The sequence below is a fragment of the Oncorhynchus nerka genome, linkage group LG26, assembly GCF_034236695.1.
Source record: "Oncorhynchus nerka isolate Pitt River linkage group LG26, Oner_Uvic_2.0, whole genome shotgun sequence".
In the NCBI taxonomy this organism is placed as follows: Eukaryota; Metazoa; Chordata; class Actinopteri; order Salmoniformes; family Salmonidae; genus Oncorhynchus; species Oncorhynchus nerka.
In genome coordinates this window covers 35,998,348-36,021,056 of record NC_088421.1, presented here as the reverse complement: position 1 = coordinate 36,021,056, position 22,709 = coordinate 35,998,348, and the positions used below count along the sequence as shown (strand labels likewise).

The following is a 22,709-nucleotide window of genomic DNA, read 5'->3' as shown; positions in this document are numbered from 1 at the left end:
CCACTAGACTACACCACTACACTACACCACTACACTACACCACTACACCACTACACTATACCACTACACCACTACACTACACTACACCACTACACTACACTACTACACTACACTACACCACTACACTACACTACACCACTACACTACAGCACTAGACTACACCACTACACCACTACACTACACCACTACACCACTACACTATACCACTACACCACTACACTACACTACACTACTACACTACACTACACCACTACACTACAGCACTAGACTACACCACTAGACTACACCACTACACTTCACCACTACACTACACCACTACACTACACCACTACACTCCTCGCCACTACATGTTGGATCTTCATTTGATCACCCTGTTGTTGCAGGATTTATTCTGCACAGCAGGAAATGCAAATGTGTAGTGTATTAGAGGTTTAAAAAGGCTTCTAAAGTTTATAATTTCTACTTTAAAATGTCAGACTTGATTTGCCTTAACTGAAAATCTATCAGCCTCAACAAAAATGACCATTTATTATAATCCACACAATAATTCACATTTCCTGTTGCTGCAGGACAATTTTCCTGCTTTGAGAAACTGGTCAAATTAAGAAAATTAACATCTGTACCTACTCTCTCTATTGGATAGACTAAACTAAAATCTGTAGCATTTTTATTCCAGTTTGCTTTAAAAACCCCATCAACATTTCAGTCCACAGGACATTCATCAGAATGGTAGAAAACATGAAAAGATAAAGACAAGGTAATATGGGGTGTTTTCGCTGTCATCCCATACTTGTGCCCACAGGACCTCGACAGGGTAGTGATTACCTGTCAGACCACTGTCAGGCCAAACACTTCATATAAACACCACTCTTACCTAGCTCTAATTACCATTGATGACAAAGGAGAGCATTCCCTCTTCACCTCTATCTCGTTACCTCTCTCTATGTTGTTCTTTCTCTGTCTGTCTCCATCTCCTTCCCTCCCTTCCTCTCTTTCTGTCTGCTGTTCTGTCTCTTTCTCTCTCTGTCGCTCTCTCTCTCGCTCTCTCTCTTTCTCTCTGTCGCTCTCTCTGTCGCTCTCTCTCTCTTTCTCTCACTCTCTCTCTTTCTCTCTGTCGCTCTCTCTGTCGCTCTCTCGCTCAATTCAAAGGGCTTTATTGGCATGGGAAACATATGTTTACATTGCCAAAGCAAGTGAAATAGACTAGAAACAAAAGTGAAATAAACAATCTCTCTCTCTCTACCTCTATATCCTTCCCTCTACCACCTTGTTTACATTTTCTAGTCTATAATTTTTTATAATTTTCACCTCGCTTTCTGGGAGTGTTTTACTCTTCATTTCTGGTTTCTGGCAAAGAGTGGTTTCCAATTTCCACTACTATCAGTAGGAGTACTCTTAGTTTAGATTGAGTCACAGCCTAAGTAATGAAAAGCATCTTGTGCGAGGTGGTACGGTGTGTGAGTTCTGGTGTGAGGACATGGGAAGGAGCAGGAAAGGAATGCAGGAGAAATGACCTCTTATTGGACGCTTTGATGTTGGATATTTGATGATGGTCATACTTGGTGTCAGGAGGAAGGAGAGGCAGACAGTCTGCGGTCGAGACGATCTCCACATACACATTTGGTGACACACTGGGAGCTGAGAGAGAGAGAGAGAGAGAGAGAGGGGGAGAGGGAGAGAGAGAGAGAGAGAGAGAGAGGGGGAGAGGGAGAGAGAGAGAGAGAGAGAGAGAGAGAGAGAGGGAGGGGAGAGAGAGAGAGAGAGAGAGGGAGAGGGAGAGAGAGAGAGAGAGGGGAGAGGGAGAGAGAGAGAGAGAGAGAGAGAGAGAGAGAGAGAGGGGAGAGAGAGAGAGAAAGAGAGACTGGTGTGTAGAAATCAAGTGCTTTTTCTCAGCCCTCCCATTGGTTTCCATTGGCATTCCTGCCTGCGTGCCTATGATAAATGCTCTTCTTGTTTCCTTTCTTCACCCCACACCCTAATCCCCCTCAGCACCCATTAAAACCCCCATCCGCCCCTAATCCCCCTCAGCACCCCTTATAACCCTCCATCCGCCCCTAATCCCCCTCAGCACCCCTTATAACCCTCCATCCGCCCTAATCCCCCTCAGCACCCCTTATAACCCCCCATCCACCCCTAATCCCCCTCAGCACCTCTTATAACCCCCCATCCGCCCCTAATCCCCCTCAGCACCCCTTCCGCCCCTAATCCCCCTCATAAAACCCCCATCCGCCCCTAATCCCCCTCAGCACCCCTTATAACCCCATCCATCCCCCTCAGCCCCCTAATCCCCCCCTCAGCACCCCTTATAACCCCCCATCCACCCCTAATCCCCCTCAGCACCCTTATAACCCCCCATCCGCCCCTAATCCCCCTCAGCACCCCTTATAACCCCTATCTGCCCCTAATCCCCCTCAGCACCCCTTATAACCCCCCATCCGCCCCCCCATCCGCCCCTAATCCCCCTCAGCACCCCTTATAACCCCTCATCTACCCATAAATCCCCCTCTTCTCAGAGTCGAAAGCGTTGGGGGATTTGCTGTCTGTCTGTCCATCACTTTCAAAGCCCTGGTCATTGAGTTCCTCATGAGGATCACCCTTTACGGAGGAGGAAGGAATCTATTCCTTTTTCCATGAAAACCAGACTGTCAGACAGACAGATAGAGAAACAGCCCCCTCTATCTCCCTCCTGCCTTCTCTGCCCCTTATACCCCCCTTGTAGCTCACAATGAGCAGGGTTAGAAGGGGGTTGCAGGTTTTCCTCTGTATGTCTGATGTCTGTGTGTCTGGTGTCTGGTGTTGGGACTCGGCCACTTCATTTATCCTGTGACAGATGAATTGCGTATCCCCCACTCTCCCCTCCTCCTTCACCCCTCCCTTCTTACTCTCCCCCTCCTCCCCAATCTTATTTATTTTCCTTTATTGCGATGTTGTTCCCATTCCTAACTACCCGTGGTGCACATCCACATCTAAGCCTTGTTTTCCTTGGATCGCCGAGCCCAAACTTTCCTTTCCATGCTCCGGCACTCCCATCGGGGAAATCCCAATTAACCCAGCCAGGACAATCGGCTTCAGAACTGGGAGAGGCTGGGATAGAGACTAGAGAGAGAGACTGGAGAGAGAGACGGGGATAGAGACTGGGATATAAACTGGGATAGAGAAGGGAGAGAGAGACTGGAGAGAGGGACTGGAGAGAGAGACTGAGATAGAGACTGGTATAGAGAATGGAGAGAGAGAGACTGGAGAGAGGGACTGGAGAGAGAGACTAGGAGAGAGACTGGGAGAGAGACTGGGAGAGAGACTGGGATAGAGACTGGAGAGAGAGACTGGGATAGAGACTGGAGAGAGAGACTGGGATAGAGACTGGGAGAGAACACTGGGATAGAGAATGGAGAGAGAGACTGGAGAGAGGGACTGGAGAGAGAGACTATGAGAGAGACTGGTATAGAGAATGGAGAGAGAGACTGGAGAGAGGGACTGGAGAGAGAGACTATGAGAGAGACTGGTATAGAGAATGGAGAGAGAGACTGGAAAGAGGGACTGGAGAGAGAGACTAGGATAGAGACTGGAGAGAGAGACTGGGATAGAGACTGGAGAGAGACTTGTATAGAGAATGGAGAGAGGGACTGGAGAGAGAGACTAGGAGAGAGACTGGGAGAGAGACTGGGAGAGAGACTGGAGAGAGGGACTGGGATAGAGACTAGGAGAAAGACTGGTATAGAGAATGGAGAGAGAGACTGGAGAGAGGGACTGGAGGGAGAGACTAGGAGAGAGACTGGGAGAGAGACTGGGATAGAGACTGGAGAGAGAGACTGGGATAGAGACTGGGAGAGAGACTGGGAGAGAGCCTGGGAGAGAGACTGGGATAGAGACTAGGAGAGAGACTGGGAGAGAGACTGGGATAGAGACTGGGAGAGAGCCTGGGAGAGAGACTGGGATAGAGACTAGGAGAGAGACTGGGAAAGAGACTGGGATAGAGACTGGGAGAGAGACTAGAGAGAGAGACTGGGAGAGAGACTAGGATAGAGACTGGGGGAGAGACTGGGAGAGAGACTAGGAGAGAGACTGGGAGAGAGAATGGGATAGAGACTGGGAGAGAGACTGGGAGAGAGAATGGGAGAGAGAATGGGATAGAGAGAGACTGGGAGAGAGAGAATGGGATAGAGACTGGGAGAGAGAGAGACTGGGAGAGAGACTGGGAGAGAGAGAGACTGGGAGAGAGAGAGACCCTCCTTGCTCTGTCTCTCTGGCCGGATCGGATATCATTCCATAACCGGATTCTTTCCCAGGCCCGTCTTTCTGACAGAGTTTAGAGGTTGATGATTTATATATAGAGTGTGTGGGGCCCCTTCGGTTGCACCACGGGGTCTTCTATGGTGTGTCTAGCTGCTGTGGTGGTGGGCTCTGAGACGGGACTTGAGTGGGTTCAATGAAAGGAGGTTTGAATTTACTATGAATGTCAATATTTCTGGGGAGTCAGAAAGTGTCATGACAGGACACAGACAGGCTGACAGGGACACAGACAGGCTGACATGGTGACAGGGACACAGACAGGCTGACATGGTGACAGGGACATAGACATGCTGCCATGGTGACAGGGACACAGACATGCTGCCATGGTGACAGGGACATAGACATGCTGCCATGGTGACAGGGACACAGACATGCTGACATGATGACAGGGACACAGACATGCTGCCATGGTGACAGGGACATAGACATGCTGACATGATGACAGGGACACAGACAGGCTGACATGGTGACAGGGACACAGACTTGCTGACATGGTGACAGGGACACAGATATGCAGACATGGTGACAGGGACACAGACTTGCTGACATGGTGACAGGGACACAGACATGCTCACATGGTGACAGGGACACAGACAGGCTGACATGGTGACAGGGACACAGACTTGCTGACATGGTGACAGGGACACAGACATGGTGACAGGGAAACAGACAGGCTGACATGGTGACAGGGACACAGACTTGCTGACATGGTGACAGGGACACAGACCTGCTGACATGGTGACAGGGACACAGACTTGCTGACATGGTGACAGGGGCACAGACAGCGACACAGACCTGCTGACATGGTGACAGGGACACAGACTTGCTCACATGGTGACAGGGACACAGACAGGCTGACATGGTGACAGGGACACAGACTTGCTGACATGGTGACAGGGACACAGACTTGCTGACATGGTGACAGGGACATAGACATGGTGACAGGGAAACAGACAGACTGACATGGTGACAGGGAAACAGACAGACTGACATGGTGACAGGGACACAGACAGGCTGACATGGTGACAGGGACATAGACATGGTGACAGAGGGACATAGAGGGGGATGTGGAGGAGGGAGAAGGGCTGTTTGTGTGTTACCCAGTACTGAACTGAACACCCCTCCCCCTCCTCTTCACCTCCTAATTCCAGTATCAGTCTATTGTCATACTCTGACTCTGGGAATGTGCCCTGGCTGTGTACAAGGAGACAAGTGAAGGGAGGGAGAGATTGACAAGGAGGAGATGGGAAGTGTAGAGGAAGACAGTGACTAAACAAGAGAACGCTTGTTGTTGACAAAGTGGGAAGAGCAGAGGGAGAAATACGTAACTTCATTGGTGGAGACAAGTTCAAAAACAGCCACACACTCAGAGGAGGGAAGGGTTTAGGTGCTGTTCTGCTCTGTGTGTCTTTAACCCTGCTGTGTAGAGTAACAGGCCTACTGCTGGCCTCTCTGTCACACACACACACCACTTTATCCTCTTGTCCATGTGTGTTTGTTCGTGTGTGCGTGTGTGCGTGTATCATTTGTCATTAGGCTCCGCCACAGTAGTAACTGTCAGGCACCGCTGACTCTCCCTGTTTCTGATTGGCCGACCCCTGACCCCCTAGACATTCTGGTAACCAACGGCAGCGGGCCGGGCACAGAGACAGCTGCAGCCCCTGTGAGCATCCAGCTCTGATTCCACTGTCACACACACTGGCTAGTGACAAGCACTGGGTTTCCTTTGGCTTGTTTTGCTCAGGAAACACTATCGATTCATCAGGCCTATATTAGTCACCAGTGTCCTTGAGGATTAAACAGAAGTAGACCGAGTTTAATAGGTTACGTATGAATGAGACTTAATGCTACCCATGATCACGTTCAGTGTGCTGTCCCCCTCCTTTAAAGACTCCCCCCTAAACACACACAACCCACCCCAAAATGACATGGTCCGCGGAATGTACACAAATCTAAAACCTCCCACCTCTGCAAACTTATGCGAAAGACACACAGGTTGAATGCATTCAGTTGTGCAACTCTCCCCCTCCACCCCCTCTTTCTCTCTCTCTTACTCTCTCTCCCTCTTCTTTCTCTCACCCATTCCCTCCTCTCTTCCCACCACTTCTCTCTTATACCCATCTCCCCTCTCTCCCCCTCCACCCCCTCTTTCTCTCTCTCTTACTCTCTCTCCCTCTTCTTTCTCTCACCCATTCCCTCCTCTCTTCCCACCACTTCTCTCTTATACCCATCTCCCCTCTCTCCCCTCCACCCCCTTTTCTCTCTCTTACTCTCTCTCCCTCTTCTTTCTCTCACCCATTCCCTCCTCTCTTCCCACCACTTCTCTCTTTTACCCATCTCCCTCCCTCTCCCTCTCTCTCTCCACCCCTACTCAGTGTCTGCTCAGGCCCTCTCCCCCTCCCTCTCCTCTCTCTCTCCACCCCTACTCAGTGTCTGCTCAGGCCCTCTCCCCTTCCCTCTCCCTCTCTCTCCACCCCTACTCAGTGTCTGCTCAGGCCCTCTCCCCCTCTCCCTCTCTCTCTCCACCCCTACTCAGTGTCTGCTCAGGCCCTCTACCCCTCCCTCTCCCTCTCTCTCTCCACCCCTACTCAGTGTCTGCTCAGGCCCTCTCCCCTTCCCTCCCTCTCCCTCTCTCTCTCCACCCCTACTCAGTGTCTGCTCAGGCCCTCTCCCCTTCCCTCCCTCTCCCTCTCTCTCTCCACCCCTACTCAGTGTCTGCTCAGGCCCTCTCCCCTTCCCTCCCTCTCCCTCTCTCTCTCCACCCCTACTCAGTGTCTGCTCAGGCCCTCTCCCCCTCCCTCCCCTCTCTCTCTCCACCCCTACTCAGTGTCTGCTCAGGCCCTCTCCCCTTCCCTCTCCCTCTCTCTCCACCCCTACTCAGTGTCTGCTCAGGCCCTCTCCCCTCCCTCTCCCTCTCTCTCTCCACCCCTACTCAGTGTCTGCTCAGGCCCTCTCCCTCCCTCTCCCTCTCTCTCCCACCCCTACTCAGTGTCTGCTCAGGCCCTCTCCCCTTCCCTCCCTCTCCCTCTCTCTCTCCACCCCTACTCAGTGTCTGCTCAGGCCCTCTCCCCTTCCCTCCCTCTCCCTCTCTCTCTCCACCCCTACTCAGTGTCTGCTCAGGCCCTCTCCCCCTCCCTCTCCCTCTCTCTCTCCACCCCTACTCAGTGTCTGCTCAGGCCCTCTCCCCCTCCCTCTCCCTCTCTCTCTCCACCCCTACTCAGTGTCTGCTCAGGCCCTCTCCCCTCCCTCTCCCTCTCTCTCTCCACCCCTACTCAGTGTCTGCTCAGGCCCTCTCCCCTCCCTCTCTCCTCTCTCTCTCCACCCCTACTCAGTGTCTGCTCAGGCCCTCTCCCCTCCCTCTCCCTCTCTCTCTCACCCCTACTCAGTGTCTGCTCAGGCCCTCTCCCCTCCCTCCCCTCTCCTCCACCCCTACTCAGTGTCTGCTCAGGCCCTCTCCCTTCCCTCTCCCCTCTCTCTCCACCCCTACTCAGTGTCTGCTCAGGCCCTCTCCCCTCCTTCTCCCTCTCTCTCTCCACCCCTACTCAGTGTCTGCTCAGGCCCTCTTCCCCTCCCTCTCCCTCTCTCTCTCCACCCCTACTCAGTGTCTGCTCAGGCCCTCTCCCCTTCCCTCCCTCTCCCTCTCTCTCTCCACCCCTACTCAGTGTCTGCTCAGGCCCTCTCCCCCTCCCTCTCCCTCTCTCTCTCCACCCCTACTCAGTGTCTGCTCAGGCCCTCTCCCCCTCCTTCTCCCTCTCTCTCTCCACCCCTACTCAGTGTCTGCTCAGGCCCTCTCCCCTTCCCTCTCCCTCTCTCTCTCCACCCCTACTCAGTGTCTGCTCAGGCCCTCTCACCCTCTGCTTCAGACCGGACATAAGAGCAAACACACACCATAATGATTACAGTCCAGACACCATTGTCCACTGTTTACCCACGGCATACCTCTGCTACTTACCTCCTTTTCACTCCCTCTATCCCTGTTTTCTCTCTTTCTATCCCTCATCTTCCCCCTTTCCCTCCCTTTCTAAAAGACACTGTTTCAAAGGAAGGATGCTGAATAGTGGATGCTGTGTACTCCCTAGCCTCTTTCTGGCCGCTCTGTGTCCAGCTCAGCCTACGTCTCTGTCTCACCCTGGGCTTATGTCTCCGAGACGTCACGTCATTGCAGGGCCCAAACATTACAAGGTTATGTAGTATCAGAATGGTGTATTATTTGGGCTGTGTGACTAATTCACTGGGTAGAGCTCGACCTGGCTGGAGGCCAGAATGGGATTGAGAAAGAACTCTCCTTCTCTCCCATCTGTGTGTGTGTGTGTGTGTGTGTGTGTGTGCGTGTGTGCGTGTGTGTGTGTGCATATGTGTGTGCGTGTGTGTGCGTGTGCATATGTGTGTATGTGTGTGTGTGTGTGTGTGTGTGTGTGTGTGTGTGTGTGAGCTGTCCTGGCTGCATAACAGCATTGTTCATAACACCGGAAAGCGTGAGGAGATTGCTGGTCAATATCCTGTCCTGTGCCATGACCAGGAAGAGCACAGAAGCCTGATATATTGTTTCCATGTGGCCCAGGCCCAGGGTGTGTCTGTGTACCTGCCCTGGCCTTCAGATCAGATATCGGAGAGAGGCATCACCTAACGCCATTTTACACATCCACCCAACAGCCCAAATACACCCACGTCACAGGCCCCTTGAAGTGGCTGGGTGGTGGGGAGTCAGTGTTGGGGTTGGTGGAGTTATTGAATGTAAGTTTAGGTGGAGGTCTGTGTAAGATCTGGCTGTGTGGGATAGTGTTGGGTTGGGTTAAGTGCAAGGGTTAGGCTTGGCTACAGTAAATGAGTTGAGATGAGGTAGGGGTGCAGGTCAGGCACAGAGGCAGGGGGACCTCTCAAACTACTCTCCCTGAGTCTCCCGAGTGGCGCAGTTGTCTAAGGCACTGCATCACAGTGCTAGCTGTGCCACTAGAGAGGCTCTGTCGCAGCCGGCCGTCACCGGGAGACCCATGGGGCAGCGCACAATTGGCCCAGCGTCGTCTGAGTTAGGGGAGGGTTTGCGACTCCTGTGGCTGGCTGGGTGCAGTGCTCGCTGGCACGGTTGCCAGGTGTCCACATTGGTTAAGTGGGCATTGTGTGAAGAAGCAGTGTGGCTTGGTAGGACGCACGGCTCTTGACCTTCACCTCTCCCGAGTCCGTACGGGAGTTGCTGGGATTTTAATTAAAAAATTAATAAATTAAAAAATTTAAATTAAATTACATTTCTCCCCAGCCAGGGTGAACCTACACTGAGCCTCATGGTTCGTGTCACTCCCTCCTCCCTCCCTATCGTTTGAGCCTCTGCTCAATATTGACACACCTGATCACCAGGCCATAGAACGCTGCACCAATACATCAGCCCCAATGGAATGCTGCTGTCATACATCAAGCAGAGGGAGATGACGGTGGCTGTGGGAGCAGGGCTTTCTCTTTCTTTTCATTCATCCATCTCTCTTGATGTTAGCCAATGGAGAAAGAGTGAAAGGTGAATGAAGGGTACACAGGAAAAGCCTAAACGAGCCTAAATGGTGTTATTGTGCTAGTGTTGTTAACCTCTCTCTCTCTCCCTCCCTTCTTTCAGGTGGCCAAGGTGGAGTATGTGCGGAGGAAACCCAAGCTGAAGGAGGTCTTGGTCAGGTTAGAAGACCACCTGGAGTGTGTGTGCCAGTCACAACATCACGTGACCGAGCACTCAGACGCAGACACAGGTAAATAATATTTAAGGCCGACCGAATTTATCACCACTTTATTGTCTGATAGATGACCTTCAGAGACTGTTTGGTTGGATGTCTGAGTATCTGAGTCCCGCCCCATTCAGTCATACCTGCCTGGTCTCTTTATACTGCTAGTCTGTCTGTCTGTCTGTCTCTCTGTCTGTCTGTCTGTCTGTCTGTCTGTCTGTCTGTCTGTCTGTCTGTCTGCCTGCCTGCCTGCCTGCCTGCCTGCCTGCCTGCCTGCCTGTCCTGCCTGTCTGTCTGTCTGTCTGTCTGTCTGTCTGTCTGTCTGTCTGTCTGTCTGTCTGCCTGTGTGTCTGCCTGCCTGCCTGCCTGCCTGCCTGTCTGTCTGTCTGTCTGTCTGTCTGTCTGTCTGTCTGTCTGTCTGTCTGCCTGCCTGCCTGCCTGTCTTCCTGCTGGCCCCCATTGCTTGCACTGGATGGCCTCTTGTATATGACTGTTGAGAAAACAGACACGCCTGCAAGTTAGACTTCTATTGCCAAACCTGCAAGGCCCCTTGTGTGTGTCTGATAGAAAGACAGTGTGTGTGTGTGTGTGTGTGTGTGTGTGTGTGTGTTTGTCTGTGTGTGTGTGTCTGTGTGTTGTGTGTGTGTGTGTGTGTGTGTGTGTGTGTGTGTGTGTGTGTGTGTGTGTGTGTGTGTGTGTGTGTGTGTGTGTGTGTGTGTAAAGGGAGGGTGTCCAAAGGCTGCTTGGCTTGGACGGCAGGTAACAATCCTTTCCCCTTGATCCAAAGCCTCCGTTGGGAAGAGATAAGAGGAACGATGTGGACTGATAAGGCATCTCAACTATTTATAGTGTCATTTCAAATCCTCTTGAATTGTCTCTCTGTCGGGGGGCTTTTATCTGCTTTCTGCTCGTTGTGTCGTAAACCTCGCTGCTTCCCCCTCTTGCTAACCCCTGTCCCTGTCCTCCTATCCTCCCTCTAACCCCTGTCCCTGTCCTCCTATCCTCCCTCCCCAACTTGTGTTTTCAGACCACCATACTAGGGCTAAAGGTAGGAAAAGGAAACCTAAAAAGCTAAAGCTCAACAAGGATTTATTGGCGACATAATAAACTTGAACACATTATTCCAAAGTCCGACCGCCGGACCCCCCGGCTCCAACAGGTAGGAGGACTTTAGCACCAGCATGGCAATCCAACCAATGACCTACCTGCTGGTCACAAGCCCAATCAGGGGAGAGAAAGGGTTGCCAATCAGATCACAAACAAAGCCACACCCAATCAGTGTGAGGAGAGGGAGGGCTGAAATGGACCACACTCTGTGAATGCCACTGCATGATTTAGTGTGATTTTTATGCCTGCCTGCGCACTGCATGTCCACTTTGTCTTATGTTTTATGCCTGTATGAGTTTATGAATGAGGATTTCAACCTCACCTTGTTCACCGACCAGTATTTGTCCTTCACTCCAGCTGTCTCTGTGTCTCTGTGTGTATCTGATTTCAAATACCATTCTAGATGACTCTACTTCCCTTGCTCTCCTCTGTATTTCATGTTGCCTCTTTCTTTCTCTCTCATCCTCTCTGTCCATTTGTTCTGTCTGTCTGTCTGTCTGTCTGTCTGTCTGTCTGTCTGTCTGTCTGTCTGTCTGTCTGTCTCTCTCTCTCTCTCTCTCTCTCTCTCTGTCTCTGTCTCTGTCTCTGTCTCTCTCTCTCTCTCTCTCTCTCTCTCTCTCTCTCTCTCTGTCTCACTCTCGCTGTCTTTCTGTCTGTCTCTGTCTCTCTCTCTCTCTCTCTCTTTCGCTCTCTCTGTCTCACTCTCTCTGTCTTTCTGTCTGTCTCTCTCTCTCTCTCTGTCTCTCTCTCTCTCTGTCTCTCTCTCGCTCTCTCTGTCTCACTCTCTCTGTCTTTCTGTCTGTCTCTCTCTCTCTCTCTCTCTCTGTCTCTCTCTCTCTCTCTCTGTCTCTCTCTCTCTCTCTCTCTCTCTCTGTCTCTCTCTCTCTGTCTTTCTGTCTGTCATTCCCTATGAGGCATTGTTTGTTGTCTATTGTGTGTTTTTAGATCTCTTCCACCTCACTTGCTTGTACTTTGTACTGAGTCACACACTCACTGAGTGGAAATGCATGGCCAGCACCTGGGATGATGACTTGTATATTTGATTACTCTGTTTTTGAAATCAGGAGAAGGCTTATGCCAATGCAATTGGCTGTGTGTATGGGTGTGTCCACCTGATGAGTTTATGACACATTCAAATTGAACAAAATGGGGAAGGAATATCACCTTTTACCTCTAACATGTTCAAATAATAATAATAATATGGGGATTAATGAAATGCTAATGCTAAAGCTAATGGTAATAGTAATTATGAGGGTAATGCTAAAGCTAATGGTAAGAGTAATTATCAGGCTAATGCTAATGAAATGCTAAATGTTAACGTCAGCTCTCTCTTTTCTCCACAGTGGACATAAGGTGAGACCCCAGCAGCATTGGACTTCAGTGTGGAAGGGGCCAAAGAGAGGATGCTGCCATATTTGGACTGCTGACCTACCCCCTTCCCTGACCCCACCCCACGCCACCTACCGCCTTTTAAAAACAAAGATTACTGTAAAGAGAAAAAAAGACAAAAAGTTAAGAAAATGCCAAAGGTGCTTTTTTCTATTACCGTAAAAAGTAATGCAGAAGGTCTCTGCCAAGCGCAGCAGAACCAACCAATCGAACAATGACGCGGATGAGGATGGTGAAGCCGATAAAGAGCTGGGCAGAAAAGAGAGGAGGAGGAGGACAAGATGGGTTGTCGTTTGTTGAGTAAACAGGACAATTTGACGATCACAGAGAGAGATCCAGGATGGATCATTGGATTAAGCCTCAATGGGGGATCTGTGGACTGGATCCTAAAAGGACACAGAGAGGGACAATCAGTGGACTCTTCGGGACGTGTGGAGGCTTGCATGTTCCTAGCCGTTGGCCTAACTGACACTTGCCTGGACAGTCAATGACTGACAGAGAGAGAGGGAGAGAGGGAAAGAGATGTTGAGAGAAGTTGTAGAGAGGTGTAGAAGGTACTGGTCGTGTTGCTTGTTGTTCCAGAACTCTCTGTACACTGTAGTGGAACTTGTGAACATTCTGGAACTCATAAAATGGTCACCCATTTCGTCTATTTTGGATAAAGAGTTGGGAAAAGTGTTTGGAGTCATCAGGACCTGTTGTTCCAAGATGTCTTCTCTGCTTCTCTCTCCTGGGTTCCCCTGTCTGCTCCTATTGGGATTGTGCCAGTCACCATATACACTACAGAACGATTCAGAAAGGAAGATTCATTCATTGCTACTAATAAACTATTTATACGTGTGAACATTCTCCTCTCTCTCTCTCTCCCTCCAAGACATGATGTTTTCTGTGACATGTAAGATTCATGTTCTGTCTGGTCTTCTGGTAGAGAATCTTCATGTCCACATGTTGTTTGTAGTTGTTCATGTAGTTGTTACTCATGTTCAATGTTGCCTTATTATGTGCCAGTATATTATCTGAACAGTCTCAAGTCTAGTTGTATGGGCTGGTAATGTAAGGAAGCGTGAGAAGGAGGAGATGGGAGGACAGAGTCTGTACAAGTACAGGAAGATGCTTTATTTTTGTTCAAAAATATATTATGCTTACTTATATTCAAGCAGGAAGTATGTTTGTTATTTCTTTGTTTGTTGTGGTTGAATGCTTTTATTTAAACCATGGAAACGATGCAGGAATGGCGGTGGTGAAGTGTATCAGGCCCCAGCAATGCACCCTGTTTGGTGGCGTAGGGTAGGCTTACATCAGCAGTGCTGTACTGTATTATCTAGAGAGATGGATAGAGCTAACCTGGTCCCAGATCAGTTTGTGTTGTCCTGCAAACACATATAGTCATTAGCAAGGCAGCACAAACCGATCTGAGATCAGGTTAGTGGAGAGCTGGCTGAGGAAGACTCCGTCTGGGGCATCGTTGGACTGTCTCTTTAACCCAGTTATCTAGCCAAAAGTTACACCCAGTAACCAGAGCGTCATTATACACAACAGAATGTTCAGCATGTGTGTGTGTGTGTAACCACTTTTAACCCACATCACACTCCTTTGATAAGATGGTGCCCAGTCCGCCCCACCAGCACACAAGCTGTTCTTAACCAGTACAAAGTCCATCTTGAATGAGAGAGTTTGTGAACAATTCAACATGAATGGTTCCCTAGTTAATCAAGCAGCAGTCTTCCATTGACACGTTAACAACGATGAAGACTGTTCCACTGTTGATGAGTGAAAGATTCAAAAAGAAGATACCACTGTTTATGGAGAGATTGACACCAAATCTCTAACAACACCCTATTTCCCGTACGGTGAAGTGCACTACTTTAGACCAGAGCCACTGGACCAAAAGTAGTGCGCTACACAGGGAATAGGTTGTCGTTTGGCACACACTGAATCAATAGAAAGACTTGGGCACTTTTCCAAAATGTCTCAGAGTAGGACTGCTGTTCATCTTATACATTATGATCTAAACAGCTAAACTGATCCAAGATCAGCACTTTATGAAGTCCTGGGTGAGAGGCATGCTGAGAGAAAATAGATGAGTGAAGAGGCAACAACACTGTATCTGCAGCTGCTTTGTGTTGTGGTAACAACATGTCCAACTGCACCCTACAGACTTCCAAGGTGATTCCATTGGTGCTTTATGTAGAAAGGAAGTCAGAAGACGTTTCACCACCATTTTGCAATGCATTCATTTATTCATTCATTGTTGATAGACCAGGGACCATTGCTTACAGTAACTAAAGAAACTACAACAACACAAGCTTATGCCATTTTTTATTTGGGCCTCTATTGGATAAAAACAGCAATGATTATAATTTATATATTTATGTTTTCAATAATAAATACATTCTGCTTATCAAACTGTACACAGAATGTTGGGTCCTGTTTTTGGTCTGAGTTGGTCCAGTCTGATATGTGCCACGTCTCTTTCTCAGTTGCTGTATAAGTCAGTCCTTCCCTTGCTGAAGGAACTGACCAGGTGAAAAGCCTACTCACTGGGCACAGACTTCAATTTAACGTCTATTTCACATTGGTTCAATGTAACTTCATTGAAATGACATGAACACAACGTTGATTCAACCAGTATGTGCTCAGTGGGTAATTATATATATATATATTTTTTCATTTAACCTTTATTTAACTAGGCAACTCAGTTGAGAACAAATTCTTATTTACAATGACGGCCTACCCCGGCCAAACCCGAACGACACTGGGGCAATTGTGCGCCGCCCTATGGGACTCTCAATCACGGCCGGTTGTGATACAGCCTGGATTCAAACCAGGGTGTCTGTAGTGATGCCTCAAGCACTGAGATGCAGACCGGTGCACCACTCGGGAGCCCCATGATGATGATGAGTTTCCACCATATTGTCTTCACCTTCCAAGTCAGTGCAGATGAAGAGGAGAGGAGGACAGATCAGTGCAATGAAAGACAAGAGCAGAGGATGGAAGGTTAGACAACGGAGAAAGAGCTGTTGATGAGGCGACCCATCTGAATCCTCATGTCCTGTAGTCCATCTGCATCATGTCCTGTAGTCCATCTGCATTCCCATGTCCTCTAGTCCATCTGCATCATCATGTCCTCTCGTCCATCTGAATCCTCATGTCCTGTAGTCCACCTGCATCCTCATGTCATCCAGTCCATCTGAATCCTCATGTCCTGTAGTCCATCTGCATCATGTCCTGTAGTCCATCTGCATTCTCATGTCCTCTAGTCCACCTGCATTCTCATGTCCTCTAGTCCATCTGCATCCCCATGTCCTCTAAGTCCATCTGCATTCGCATGTCCTCTAGTCCATCTGCATCATCATGTCCTCTAGTCCATCTGAATCCTCATGTCCTCTAGTCCACCTGCATCCTCATGTCATCCAGTCCACCTGAATCCTCATGTCCTGTAGTCCATCTGCATCATGTCCTGTAGTCCATCTGCATTCTCATGTCCTCTAGTTCATCTGCATCCTCATGTCCTCTAGTCCATCTGCATCCTCATGTCCTCTAGTTCATCTGAATCCTCATATCCTCCAGTCCATCTGCATCCTCATGTCCTCCAGTCCATCTGCATCCTCATGTCCTCTAGTCCATCTGCATCATGTCCTCTAGTCCATCTGCATCATGTCCTCTAGTCCATCTGCATCCTCATGTCCTCTAGTCCAGCTGCATCCTCTTGTCCTCTAGTCTAGCTGCATCCTCATGTCCTGTAGTCCATCTGCATCATCATGTCCTCCAGTCCATCTGCATCCTCATGTCCTCCAGTCCATCTGCATCCTCATGTCCTGTAGTCCATCTGCATCCTCATGTCCTGTAGTCCATCTGCATCATGTCCTGTAGTCCATCTGCATCCTCATGTCCTCCAGTCCATCTGCATTCTCATGTCCTCTAGTCTAGCTGCATCCTCATGTCCTGTAGTCCATCTGCATCATCATGTCCTCCAGTCCATCTGCATCCTCATGTCCTCCAGTCCATCTGCATCCTCATGTCCTGTAGTCCATCTGCATCCTCATGTCCTGTAGTCCATCTGCATCATGTCCTGTAGTCCATCTGCATCCTCATGTCCTCCAGTCCATCTGCATTCTCATGTCCTCCAGTCCATCTGCATCCCCATGTCCTCTAGTCCAGCTGCATTCTCATGTCCTATAGTCCATCTGCATCTTCGTGTCCTCTAGTCCATCTGCATCCTCCTGTCCTGTAGTCCATCTAGTAGCCGGAGGGTGTGGAGTTGACAGGCAGAAGGCGTGTGGAGTGGATAGGCAGGAGTCATGTGGAGGAAATGTGAGCTTTCCTGGGGCCTGTGGAGTGTGCTGTGACTGGCCTCGCCTCCAGGATCCTCCAGAGCCAGGAGGAGACTTTATTACTCTCTCCCTGAGATGCTCACCCTAATCCTGGATTTAGAGGACATGAAAGGGTCGCCTACCCACCACTTCCCCCAGATACACCCCCCCCCCCCCCCCGTTTATTAACCCTGAGAGGAGAGAGAAAGAAGAGAACATGAAAGAGCAGATCAGAGGAGGGACACCATCAAGGAAAGATCAACAGAGGGACATATCAAAGAAAGACAAGAACATGAGGATGTTATGTTTTTATAATTTTTTTATCTGACATGCTCTGGCTGTAGAGGGGTTCATTCAACAAGGGAGTGAGGGATGGAGGGAGTGGGGATGGAGGGATGGATGGAGGGAGTGAGGGATGGAGGGATGGATGGAGTGAGTGAGGGATGGAGGGAGTGGGGATGGAGGGAGGGAGTGAGGGATGGAGGACGTGAGGGAGTGAGGGATGGAGGGATGGATGGAGTGAGGGAGTGAAGGATGGATGGAGGGAGGGATGGAGGGAGTGGGGATGGAGGGAGGGAGTGAGGGATGGAGGACGTGAGGGAGTGAGGGAGTGAGGGATGGATGGAGTGAGGGAGTGAGGGATGGAGGGAGGGAGTGAGGAATGGATGGAAAGAGGGAAAAGGGAGGAGGGGAGGTGGAAGGAGAGGTATACTATATATACAAAAGTATGTGGACACCCCTTCAAATTAGTGGATTCGGCTATTTCAGCCACACCCGTTGCTGACGTGTATAAAATCGAGCACACCGCCATGCAATCTCCATAGACAAACATTGGCAGTAGAATGGCCTTAGCCGCGAAGTGGTAGACCACACAAGCTCACAGAACAGGACCGCCGAGTGCTGAAGCACATAGCGCATAAAAATCCTCTGTTCTGGTTGCAACACTCACTACCGAGTTCCAAACTGCCACTAGAAGTAATGTCAGCACAAGAACTGTTCGTCGGGAGCTTCATGAAATGGGTTTCCATGGCCGAGCAGCTGCTCACAAGCCTAAGATCACCATGTGCAATGCCAAGCGTCAGCTGGAATGGTGTAAAGCTCGCCGCCATTGGACTCTGGAGCAATGGAAACGCGTTCACGCTTCACCATTTGGCAGTCCAATGGATGAATCTATATTTGACAGATGCCAGGAGAACACTACCCGCCCCAATACATAGTGCCAATGGTCTGGGGCGGTTTTTCATAGTTTGGGCTTGGCCCCTTAGTTCCAGTGAAGGGAAATTTTAATGCTACAGGATACACTGACATTCTAGACGATTCTGTTTCCAACTTTGTTGCAATAGTTTTGGAAAGCCCGTTCCTGTTCAGCATGACAATGCCGCCGTGCACAAAGCGAGGTCCATACAGAAATGGTTTGTAGAGATCGGTGTGGAAGAACTTGACTGGCCTGCACAGAGCCCTGACCTCAACCCCAGTGAACACGTTTGGGATTAATTGGAACGCTGACTGCGAGCCAGGCCGAATCGCCCAACATCAGAGCCCGACCTCACTAATGCTCTTGTGGCTGAATGGAAGCAAGTCCCCGCAGCAATGTTCCAACATCTAGTGGAAAGACTAGACTGCTGTTATAGCAGGAAAGGGGGGACCAACTCCATGGAATGTTCGACGAACTGGTGTCCATATACTTTACGTGATGTGGTGTATCAATAGTTCAAGAAGCAGGGGAGAAAAGAGGAGAGAAATGTGCCAGAGGGAGAGAGAAAAAGACACACACACACACACGCACACACACACACACACACACACACTCACACTCACACACACACACACACACACACACACACACACACACACACAACAAACACACACACAATGGGAGATACAGGAGAAAGGCCTAAAGTGGACTCAGGATGTTGGTGCATGGTGCAGTATCTGGAGGGATGGAATCAGACTGGAGAGGACCACTAAGTGGACATGGTTTCATAAACAATGCCAGAATGGGTCTGGGAGCTGACAAGGTGTGAAGAGGGGTGCTGATGGGTGTGTGTGTATGTGTGCGCTTGTCACTGTGTGTATATATGTGTGCGTGTTTGTGTGTCTCTGTGTGTTTGTGTGTGTATGGGTTTTTGTGGTGATCAACAATACCAAGGAGGTCTCCCTCCCGGTGTGAACACAGACCGTTGGAATGTCTGCCTCTTGTGGAACGCAAGCTGTCATCTGACTGGCCGACAATGGATGGGTCAGGGTTCATGGGTCAGAGGTCAGGGGAGGGGGAGGGGTTGAGACAAAGTGGAAGTTGTTGAATGCATTGTAAATCATTTGTTATCCCTTCTCCTCTCTCTCTCTCTCTCTCTCTCTCTCTCTCTCTCTCCCCCTCTAGCTCCCCCTTCTCTCTTTCTCTCTCCCTCTCTATCTCCCCCTTCTTTCTCTCTTTCTTTATCTCCCCCTTCTCTCTCTCTCTCTATCTCCCCTTCTCTCTCTCTCTCTCCCTCTCTATCTCCCCCCTCTCTACCTCTATCTCCCCCTTCTCTCTTTCTCTGAGTTCGGTAGAATGCAGCCTTGCCTCTCTTTCAAAGACCTACATTGATTGACGCACTGGGCATTGTTGTAAGATGTCCCTCTTGCTCATGGCCTGTATTCAAAAAGTACTGTATCTCAGAGTAGGAGTGCTGATCTAGGATCAGGTACCCTGCTGACCATATAATCTTACTCATTATAATCTTTAAGGCGAACCTCACCATTCCTACTTTGAGGTTTTTGTGAATACAGACCCTTGTATCACAGTTGACCAGTGTGGTCTTATACAGCGATATGATACAGGCCGTATTCATAAATTGTATCACAGTCGGAGTGCTGATCTAGGATCATATGGACATGGGGGACCTGGTTCTAGATCAGCACTCCGACTCTGAGAGACTTGATACAGAAGGTCCCTGATGGATGGAAATAAAGAGAGTCATGAGGTTTAGATGCTCACTGGTGGCAGCTGTGGGATTTGACTGACAACCACAGTTAGCTCTCAGCCCGACCCCTCTAGTTGGCCTTGACAATTTCCTTCCCCAAATTACGGACCCTATAACTAACCTCCCTTTCCCTCCATCCCTTCATCCATCCATCCCCCGCTCTCTCTTTCTTTTTTAAGTTGTTCAAACCTGCGGCCTCTGGTTTTGAGGAAACACAGGCAGAGGTTCCTCTGTGAAGATGGCGGTGGCCAGTTTGTCGGGGCCACGGACATGAATGTGCGTCTTTGTCCTCCCACCCCCCTACTACCCTCCTGCCTCCCTCCCAGCCCCCTCATGCTGACATGCTCGGTCTCTTTCGGGGGGCCCACCGAAATGACCCTGCTAATTATGTATTTAAGGTATTTGGCTCCTGTGAAAACAGCTTTGGGTAGAGCAGTGTGTGTGTGTGTGTGTGTGTGTGTGTGTGTGTGTGTGTGTGTGTGTGTGTGTTGTCCCTGCCTCACAGCTATCATTACAGTTCAGTGTTTATGTATACAGTGGATTAGAGTGACCCTGCCTGATTGGGGACTGAGAGGTAGAGGGGGGTAGAGGGGTGTAGAGGGGGGTAGAGGGAGGTGAGAGAGGGATAGAGGGAGTATAGCGGGGTAGAGGGGGGTAGAGAGGGGTATAGGGAGGTTAGAGGGGGAGAGAGGGAGGAGGTTAGAGGGGGATAGAGGGAGTAGAGCGGGGTAGAGAGGGGTAGATGGGGATAGACGGAGAAGAGGGGATAGAGGGAGGTTAGCGGGGGATACAGAGAGTAGAGGGGGTAGAGGGCGAGTAGATGGGGGTAGAGGGGGATAGAGGGATAGAGGGAGTAGAGGGAGGTTAGAGGGAGTAGAGGGATGTTATAGGGGGTAGTGAGGGACAGAGGGAGGTTAGAGGGAGTAGAGGGAGGTAGAGAGGCATAGAGGGGGTAGAGGGGGGTTAGAGGGAGTAGAGGGAGGTAGAGAAGGGTAGAGGGGGATAGACGGAGAAGAGGGGGTAGAGGGAGGTTAGCGGGGGATACAGAGAGTAGAGGGGGTAGAGGGCGAGTAGATGGGGGTAGAGGGAGGTAGAGAGAGGTAGAGGGAGGTAGAGGGGGATAGAGGGATAGAGGGCGTAGAGGGGGGGCAGAGGGAGGGTAGAGGGGAGTAGTGTTAGGGTACTGGTGTACCCATGTGTGTGAGGGAGGCCATGGCTTTGGTTGCACCTCTGCAGAGTTGTCCCTCTGAAACCAAAACTCCAGAACATGGGGTTTTTCATATCCCACACGCACGCACCTAACCCTAAATCTAACCATAACCCTAATCTTAACTCTAACTCTAAGCCTAACCTTAACCTCTAACCCTAATACTGTACCTAACGCTAACTACTAACTCTAACTCTAAACTTAACCATAACCTCTAACCCTAATACTGTACCTAACGCTAACTACTATCTCTAACTCTAAACTTAACCATAACCTCTAACCCTAATACTGTACCTAACGCTAACTACTAACTCTAACTCTAACTCTAACCTTAACCCCTAACCCTAATACTGTACCTAACGCTAACTACTATCTCTAACTCTAAACTTAACCATAACCTCTAACCCTAATACTGTACCTAACTACTATCTCTAACTCTAAACTTAACCATAACCTCTAACCCTAAGCTTAATTCTGAAGACTCATGGTACCCACAAAGATAGTTAAACAAGAACATACACACATACACACACACACACACACACACACACACACACACACACACACACACACACACACACACACACACACACACACACACACACACACACACACACACACACACACACACACACACACACACACACACAGTACTGTACAATCACACAGTGCTTCTAGGACACTTCAACCTGAGTTCTAAAGAGACTGTGGAAACTTTTAATGCTACTCTTTAATCATACTGATCATTCCTTCCACACTGCAGAACAGTCAGCTTAAACCCCTGTCAGTCAGTCAGTCTCCTGTCACCTGCCATGGTGTCTGGCCCATCCTGTCCTCACTTAGGCAGCTCCAGAGGGAGGGCCTGATGAAACCGGATCTGTCCTGATTCCCCCGGCGGGCGATTGTAGCTGCTGATAAACGTGAGATGGGAACCAGCCTGTTCCTCTTCAATGGGACACGCTGACACAAGGGATGTTAGCCCCTCTCCTCACAGTCACACTCCAGAACCCACACTCAGCACTACCTACCACCACTGTGTGTTTGTGAGTGTGTGTGTGTGTGAGAGTGTTTGTGTGTGTGTGAGTGTTTGTGTGTGTGAGAGTGTTTGTGTGTGTGAGAGAGATATATAGAGAAAGAGAAAGAGAGAGAGACATGGATTGGAACTGTCTCTTAAAGCAGTCATACTTCACCACTCTCACTCTTAGTACTACTGACAATGAGTGTGTGTGTGTGTGTGTGTGTGTGTGTGTGTGTGTGTGTGTGTGTGTGTGTGTGTGTGTGTGTGTGTGTGTGTGTGTGTGTGTGTGTGTGTGTGTGTGTGTGTGTGTGTGTGTGTGTGTGTGTGTGTGAGTGAGTGTGTATTTGTGCGTGTGCGCTCGCTCGTGTGTGTGTGTGTGCTTATATGTGTGTGTGTGTGTGCCTGCATGAGCAGGTTTGTGTGTGTGTATCCGAGAATGTTGAGGCAGACCGGAAATCCCCCTGAGTGATACGTAAATGGTTCCTTCTTTTCTCTCTCTTCTCTTTCTTCCCTTTCTCTCCATCTGAAGTCAGCACTTACTGCCTGACTGGGGTACATGGCAGGCCAAGCATGAAGATGGAAGACTTGGTCAAAGGGAGGGAGGGAGGGAGGGAGGTTAAGAGGTAGAGAGGGAAAGAAAGGGAGGGAGGGAGGGAGGGAGGGAGGGAGGTTAAGAGGTAGAGAGGGAGAAAGAAAGGGAGGGAGGGAGATAGGGAGGGA

The 22,709-nt window shown here is 49.8% G+C and overlaps 1 protein-coding gene across 4 annotated transcripts in view; it reads left to right on the top strand.

The window, feature by feature from the left end:
• LOC115125617 (platelet-derived growth factor subunit A-like) overlaps nucleotides 1-14,899 on the top strand; it is a 39,220-nt gene extending 24,321 nt beyond the window's left edge. For 2 of the 4 annotated variants that reach the window (XM_065010579.1, XM_065010577.1), the window contains 2 exons: nucleotides 9,893-10,019; nucleotides 11,020-14,899. In XM_065010579.1, coding sequence (XP_064866651.1) covers nucleotides 9,893-10,019; nucleotides 11,020-11,096 — 204 coding nt within the window. In that variant the 3' untranslated portion in view covers nucleotides 11,097-14,899. The remainder of the gene's footprint in view (nucleotides 1-9,892; nucleotides 10,020-11,019) is intronic. The other 2 variants (XR_010461240.1, XM_065010578.1) reach the window with 2 other exon arrangements.
• Nucleotides 14,900-22,709: the final 7,810 nt, after the last annotated feature.